At 34.1% G+C, this 8,689-nt stretch overlaps 1 protein-coding gene across 1 annotated transcript; it reads left to right on the top strand.

Annotated features, from left to right (window-relative positions):
* Positions 1-414: 414 nt before the first annotated feature.
* LOC121796729 (cytochrome P450 90A1-like) lies at positions 415-6,419 on the top strand. Its single transcript, XM_042195520.1, has 8 exons — positions 415-985; positions 1,518-1,667; positions 1,771-2,016; positions 5,312-5,398; positions 5,515-5,593; positions 5,711-5,820; positions 5,888-6,018; positions 6,147-6,419. The coding sequence occupies exons 1-8, from the start codon at positions 476-478 to the stop codon at positions 6,250-6,252; spliced, it is 1,419 nt and encodes a 472-aa protein (XP_042051454.1). The 5' UTR covers positions 415-475; the 3' UTR covers positions 6,253-6,419.
* The last annotated feature ends 2,270 nt before the right edge of the window (positions 6,420-8,689 follow it).

The following is an 8,689-nucleotide window of genomic DNA, read 5'->3' as shown; positions in this document are numbered from 1 at the left end:
ATCAAATTACTAATTGTATGTAGCAACATGACTCTATTGTATAACCATTAATCACTACTCACGATTTACTATCTATATAAACCAGAGACAAACCAATCGAAAACCAAATTAGATACGTATTTAATATGGCAAGGATTCGGATATATTGGTACTAGGCCTAATCATAACCTTATAAAAAGAAATCACATCGATCTAGTTCTCGTAAATCAATGCATATTTTACTTGAATTGAACAAAGAGTACTAAATTAACATTTACTTAACAAATAAGTAAGAATAATAATGATGGTGTTGGGTTAAATTACCCTATGAATTTGGGCAATGTTGGCTTGATTTGAAAAAATAAATAAATAATCGATAATAATAAAGTCCGACATTTATTTGGTTCACATCCCAACTTCTTTTCCTGCACAGTTTTCCTTTCACACACATATATATCTCCATCCGTGTGCTCTCATTACTTCCGCAGGAATAGTAATGTTCGTTTTCTCTCTCATCCTCTCCTTTCTCTCTCTATCAATCTACATCCTCCTCCGCCGGAGCGGGCGGCGGCGGGGGCGGTTGCCGCCGGGCAACCTGGGCCTCCCCTGGATCGGGGAGACTGTCCAGCTCATCTCGGCCTACAAGACGGAGAATCCGGAGCCTTTCATCGACGATCGGGTGGGCCGATACGGGTCGGTTTTCACGACCCATTTGTTTGGCGAGCCGACCGTGTTCTCGGCCGACCCGGAGACGAACCGGTTCATCCTGCTGAACGAGGGACGGCTGTTCGAGTCGAGCTACCCCGGTTCGATATCGAATCTGCTGGGGCGGCACTCGCTCCTGCTGATGAGAGGCAGCCTCCACAAGCGGATGCATTCCCTCACCACGAGCTTTGCGAACTCGGCCATCATCCGCGATCATCTCCTGCTCGACATAGACCGCCTCGTCCGCCTCAACATGGACTCCTGGACCGCTCGGGTTCTCCTCATGGAGGAAGCCAAAAAGGTACTAGCATTTTTTTTAATCGAATGCGAAAATGAAAATGAGTTATTGGAATATGGGTCCACTCACCAAAAAATAATAAAAGTGAAAGGTGTGACAAATTTTTAGGGGCAAATAGAAATGAAAATAAATAACAAATTCATGGTTTGATTTGAGTGTAGTGAAAGGTGTGACAAATTTTTAGGGGCGAATAGAAATGAAAATAAATAACAAATTCATGGTTTGATTTGAGTGCATGCGTGATGATTTCATCATTTCATGTTATGTTAGGATCACTTTTTGTTGCTAAAATAATAATTTGCTTATAGTATTATTGTGGATTGAGCTTTAGAAGCACGATGTACCCACACACATGTGCATGTAGTGTGACCCATTGATTTTCTTGCCCTTTTAGCCCATTATCTTTTGTTTTCTCATCATTGTATTGTATGGATATTGTGAAGGAAGGTTCTATACATGCTTTTTTTATGAGATGGGGATTTAATCTTTTTTTAAGATATGTGAAATAAATTGATTATGGTGTTTGAATGTGCAGATAACTTTTCAGTTAACAGTGAAGCAGTTGATGAGCTTTGATCCGTGTGAATGGACTGAGAATCTCATGAAAGAGTATATGCTAGTTATTGAAGGCTTTTTCACCATCCCACTCCCCATTTTCTCCACCACATATCGAAAAGCTATTCAAGTATATATATTTTCGTTTAAAATAGTAACAATCTCAAATTTAATTGTAAAGATTTATGTTTTTTTTTTTAAAAATTGTATTTTGAATAATGTGTGTGTTTTAGGCCAGAGGAAAGGTGGCGGAGGCGTTGAGTTTGGTGGTGAGGGATAGGAGGAGAGCGGCTGAAGGAGGAGAGATAAAGAACGATATGCTGGCGGCGCTGCTGGAGGAGCAAGGCGGCTTCTCCGACGAGCAAATAGTCGATTTTATGTTGGCTTTGCTAGTGGCTGGCTATGAGACCACATCCACTATTATGACTCTCGCCGTTAAATTCCTTACCGAGACCCCTCTTGCCTTAGCGCAACTCAAGGTACACATTGTTTTCCTCCTTTTTTGTTATTTAATTAAAATTCTATTACTAGTATTTATTTTATATTAGGGTGAGATTGTTACTATGAATAATATCTTGCATATTGTGATTTGAGATCCCATGTTGATTTTCAGTGAGATTTAGTATCCATGAATTAGTAGAGCTCATTTCCATGTTTTATAGTACTAGTATATACATAGATTGTTCCGGTATATTCACATTAAGAACCTCTTTTATTATAAATTATAAAGAATCCAAGTATTAAAAGAGAGGCCAAGTAATGTTGGTGGACTAAACTCTAATCTTAAAAGAGGAGCCAACTAATATTGGTGGACCCAAGACTCACAAGGTGGGCATCTCTCTTTACCTTATCCAAAATCTCATCCAACTAAATTCTATAGACACACAAATAAGCAAATTAATTATTCGAAAACAAAAAGTGTAAAAACAACACAACTCAAAAAATAATTTCATATCATAAATGTTTTACTACTACTATAATATACTGGAATTCTTAATGAGTCTGGAAAATGATTAAAGGAGGTGTAATTTTTATCTAGTTATAGGTGATGTTATCCTACATTAATTTCAATTTGCCATGATTATGCCGGCAGGTTGCAGGGTGCGGGCCTATATCTTGTTTATAAAATTACTATAACTCACTAAATTAATACCAATAAACATTTTTAATCATAAGTGTTACTACCTTTTTGGGTTAACATTGATGGAATAGGCCTTGTTGGTAATTCTGAACAAAATTACTTGTTTGGTAGGATTGGGATGATTCCATATATGGGTCCAATACAAATAATAATATTATTAATATTAAATACAACACAACTTTTTTATTTTTGAAAATAATACAACACAACTTATTATACAAAGTACTGAGATTAGATAAAATTTGGTTAGTACATTATTAGTCGAGATTATAGTATATTATTATTATGGTTAATATTTTAATAAAATCATAAAAGTAATACTTATTTAAAATGTTAGTAATAATTAAGAATAAATCAGAAAAGCTAAGGAATAATTGATTTTGAAAATTGCACTGTTTTATGTATGTCATAAGTAATTCATATTATCATTATTTTTGCAATATACAAACATGCAATCAAATAGTACTCCATGTATACAAATTTTTAATTAGATTATATTGGTATCAGAACAAGATTTTCCATGTATTACTATTGTCAATAAGTTTATATTCAATGAGAATTTTGGAAGAAAAGACAAACCGACATAGACTAGCACACGGGATTGCCTGTAAAAAATTGTGATGGGATCCGAATACAACTTTGCTATTTATTGGTCCTATTAGTTATCCTGTTTTTCATTAGTAGAGATTTTAAATAATTATTTAAATTTATTAAGAAATGTATGAAAAAATTTAACGGAATATTATGAGTTTATATATTTATAATTTTCAGTTGAATAAGTTAGGTAAATATCTAATTCAAATATAATAAAAGAATAAATTAATTAATAGAGATCGACACAATATGAACAATTAATGAAAATATACATGTGCATAAATGGATTTATTTTCTTATTTTAACCCTCCTAATAAAATTAGTTTATTTTTATTCATATTAGTTTTTCTTATATTTTACTAATTGCAAATTAAATCTCATATAATTTATAATTTTTATTTTTCTAAAAAATTAATAAGATTTTCATTTAAATAAATAAATTAGAAAAGTAGTTGGAGTAATAAATAAAAGTGAGTATATAAGTTAAAAAATGTCAATTTCACTGAAAAGGATGGCTCACCATTCAAAGTTTCCAATATCATGTTCACACGTGCGCCTGTTATGTCATACTAGTATATCCACACAGAACTATATTGCCCTTTTAGTGTGTCCACAAAAGGGGAGCCGCGGCTCGTGGCTCATGTGTGGCTCAGCCGCGGCTCCCTATTACGAGAGCCACGGAAGGCCGCGGTGGGTGGGCGCGCCCATGGGAGAGCCACGACGGCGGCTCGGCCACGGCTCTTGGGCGAGAGGCGCGGCTCTCTATTGTGGCGGCCGAGAGCCGCGGCTCAGCCCAATTTTAAATTTTATTTTTTTTATTTTTTAATAATTTTGAAAATGATTTATAAATACTTCATTCCACCCATTTTCACCTCACGCACATTTTTAATAGTTTCAAAAATTATTTATAAATTTTTAATTTTTTTAAAATTATGCATTTTTTTAATAATTATTATAGTCCGATAATTCTTATTCTAATTAAATTAAAATATACAAAAAAATGAAAAAAAAGTAATTAATTTGGTGGCTTGGGCTTGTCCACTATAGTGTGAACAAGTATTTTTGGTGGCCCGGCCAAGTTTCGTGGCCTAGGCCAAGTTTCGTGGCCTAGGCCAAGTTTTATGGCTTGGCTTAGGGCCACGGGCTCTACTATCGTGGATACCCTTATACACCAAAATTCAGAATTCTCTGGTCTTTACCATTTAGCCCCTCTCTACTTTACCGATTTATGATTTAGGAATTTAGATTATTGATGTCATTATTTATTCCTTGTCCAAAAATATTGTACAGAAGCAGTAAGTGTAGTAATTAGAGTATATCACAATTATCTTATTTGAAATCATAGAATATGGAGTACCATTTTATTTTTCTAACATTATTCATCCCTACAGATGAATATCATCTTCTTACTATTTGCATCCAATAAATTTTTTTAGTTATACTGTGTACATCTCTGGGTTTACATGTGTGTGAATTTAGCATAAATGATAATGCAACAAAAAATTGGCTGAATTTAAATATTAATATAAACAAAGAAACAGTGAATAAAGTCCCACCAGTAGACAAACACTCTGCACGCCTATGTCTCAGCCTTGTCAGAACTAACACCCCAAGGGGCATTTTTGTCATTTCAGTTTTTTCAATTACACTTTAAATCATTAAATTAGATTGAAATTAGATTGAAGATTTCACCATTTAATTATTATCAATTGAAATCAAATTCGTGAAGCTGGATTTTATCAAGATTATTTCTCATGAAATATCTTATGGAAATATGAAAGACCATTTCAAATGGTGTCTTAAAAGAGAGTGGAATATAAGGACTACTTTTTTATATTGATTTTATAATAAAATACGAGGGAAGTGAGTTAGTAGAATGTGGAACCTATTCATTATTTATGGTAAAAGTGAAATGTGACTTTTATTGTGGGACCGAACTGATAAAATGTGACTCTTATTGTAGAACGGAGGGGATACTAGTTTAGTTGTAATTCTTTTTACCAAAAAATGTATGATGGGGTATCATTTTCTCTTGACAGCACGAGCATGAAGAAATCAGGCTAAAAAGAGGGGAAACTGATGCACTTCTATGGGAAGACTATAAGTCCATGTCTTTCACTCAATGTGTAAGTTCATTTTGCAACACCAATTTATATCATTTTCTTATGAATTTGTTTTGGAGTAAAAAAATATCTCATTTGCTATTTATTGATCTTCAATTATTTGGCACTCCTTTTGTCAGGTGGTTAATGAAACTCTTCGAGTGGCTAACATAATTAGTGGTGTGTTTAGACGAGCAATAACCGATGTCACTATCAAAGGTGAGTTTCACATTGTTGCAATTTTAAACCAATGCAAGATTAATTCTCTTGGTGAAATTGGAGATAGAATTATAGGAAGTGAAAATTAAAAGGTGCAATTTTTTTTTGGCAAATTAGAAAGTTATACAATTCCTAAAGGATGGAAGGTCTTCGCTTCTTTCCGAGGGGTGCATATGGATAATCATCACTTTAAAGATGCTCGAGTTTTCAATCCGTGGAGATGGCAGGTATATTTTTAAATTATGTTATATACTGATTCCACGACTTATGACTGAATTTGTTTCTATCCAATAGAATTATTCGGAAGCAACTAGCACGATAAACATGTTCAACCCGTTCGGTGGCGGCCCTCGACGTTGCCCAGGAGCGGAGCTTGCTAGGGTTGAGCTTTCGGTTTTTCTTCATCGATTAGTCACTCAATTTAGGTATCATCAAGTTCACGTGGCATGGTCTTTAATATTTATGTATATTTTGATTTAAGATGACAATCGTATCATATTTAATTTGAGTTTAGTGTGAAATGAGATTGAATTATTTATTGATGATTTTGCAGCTGGGAGGCGATAGAGCAAGACAAGCTAGTTTTCTTTCCAACGACGAGAACTCAAAAGAGGTATCCCATCACCATTCAAAGGCTAAAACAAGGCGTTGTGGAATAAAGATTATTTGAGTCGATTATAGATTTTGAGGAAGATATCTAGGAACCAAGTCCAATAAAACTTCATTGGTACTAATAGATTCATTGTCTTAAAAGAAGTAAATTGTTATTAGATTAAATGTTTTGTTGCACTCACGCCTATTAATTAATCACACAAAATAAGCCGGTGCTGAAACTTTTTTTATATACTTGTAATGTATTCATAATGATAACGAGAGACCAAATATTAACTGTAATAAATAAAAATCTAATAATTCTTCATCATCAAATGCACATAAATCATAAGTCAAAAATAAAAAAAATAATAATTCTTCATTATCACATTCACATAAATAATATACTCCCTCTGTCCACAAAAATAATCTCATTTGGGGACAGCTAGGGCTGGCAATTTTTGACACGACACGATAATCCGACACGAATTCACACGAAATTATTTGGTTGGGGTCAAGTCTTATTGGATCCGTGTCCTTATCGGGTTGACCCATTAAGAACCCGATAATTTCGGGTTGGGTGCGGGTTGGATGCGGGTCGGATACAGATAACCCATTAAGAAATAATAATAATAATAATAATATTATTATTTTAAAAATATGTATATTAATTTAATTTTTAATTTCTTGTAAATTAGGTTTAAATAGTATAAAACGAATTTTAATCGTGTAAATTAGGTTGAAAAATAAGCTTTAATCATGTAATATCATGTTTTAATCGTTTAATATCGGGTTCGGGTCGTTATCGTGTCGTGTCAACCCATATTATATCGTGTCGATAACGGGTTCGTGTCGGGTGCGGGTCGTGTTCGAATTTGAAGGTAGCAGGTCAGGTTCGTGTTCGGATTTACAGTTTCCTTTACAGGTCGGGTTCGTGTTAGGCCTTATTGGGTTGGGTCGTTATCAGGTTGACCCGATAACGACCCAATCCGCACGATTTGCCAGCCCTAGGGACAGCACATGTTTTAATGAGAAATTGGTAAAATAAAAGAGAAGAGAGGAAAAATGGGTAAAGTAAGAAAGACATGGAGAAAAAGTGGGTAAAATACGAGAGAATGGAGAAAAGGTGGGAAAAGTATGAAAGAGAAACATTCCATTTTAAGAATTAGAACTATTTTTTGTAGAAATCCCAAAATGACAAAATGTGACCATTTTTCGTGGACGGCGAGTAGTATGTAACAAATTGCAACCTAAATTCACATAAATCATAAACAGCCTAAATTCCTAACAATTTAGCTCCAAAATAATAAGCTAAATCTTTATTTACAAATCATTATCATAATTTATTAATATATAATAAATAAATAAATAAAATATCCAGCCTCAATTTATTCTCCTTAAATAGTTGATCATTTAGTTAATAAAAAATTAGCTCATATTTAATTAAACTTGTTTTTTTTTTATATAAATGGATTCACACAAAAAAAATATAAATTGGGTTAGGAAAATAATAAATCCTCGTAAAGTTGAGAGAGGAAATTCTTCCTCATTTTCCAATTCTTGCTGAGAATATAGAGTCAAACAATTGAGTTGTTTCTTCTTTGCAGACCACTTTTCTCCTTTCAACTCGCCCTCCAGTTTAAAGACCATTTGTAGGGTGTTAAAGTTACAAGCTATATTTCCCAGTGTAGATAACATTGAACTCCCAAAATCTAATCATAGGTCTCTAGATCACTGCTTCATGTGCTGTACATAAATGATCAATGGAAATAGTATTAATGGTATGAATTTTGTCCACAATATATATTCTATATATTTTTAATATTTGGATGGATCCTAATATATATTAACATTTTATTTTAATTATTTTTAGTAAGTAGACATCACATTCCGTTAATTCTTTTTCACTCTCAATTATTATAATACTAAATAAATGTAGGGTCCACACTATATAAACTTTTTCCATTCAGTTTCCTTCTTAATGTCAAATAATTTCTTAACACCGCACCGGTCAAATATGAGACATCTATCGGCAATGACCGATGGAGGTGGGGTCGCGCGGGGTCGGTTGACCCCACTATCGTCCCACGAATGTCGAGAGTTTCTATTATAATCGAACATTTGAGATGCCGTCAACCCCACGTATGCCACCTTCGCAGCTAAAGCCTCTCCCGGCTTGGCAAAGTCGTCCTCATTTCGAATCGGTTGTCTCCACAGCTATGCCACAGTCAAAGCCCCTTTGGGCGATGTCTTCGACTCCTCATTTCAAATTGGTTGGTACCGATTGAAGTTGCCCATAACTGATTGTCTCTCAAATAGAAAACGTGTTTATTATGTTGATTTCATTGTGGTCCCTGATTTTTTTTATTGTGAATGGTAATGGAGACCTTGAATTCGATTTAAGCATTTGAAAAAGTCTGGCATCCGACAAAGCTATGACAGATAGGTATTCCACAAAATTAAAACACGACAAGATAACTCATTTCATAATGCTTTGCGTCAAAA

This window comes from Salvia splendens, chromosome 1 (assembly GCF_004379255.2).
Source record: "Salvia splendens isolate huo1 chromosome 1, SspV2, whole genome shotgun sequence".
In the NCBI taxonomy this organism is placed as follows: domain Eukaryota; kingdom Viridiplantae; phylum Streptophyta; class Magnoliopsida; order Lamiales; family Lamiaceae; genus Salvia; species Salvia splendens.
This window is presented reverse-complemented; position numbering and strand designations above follow the sequence as displayed.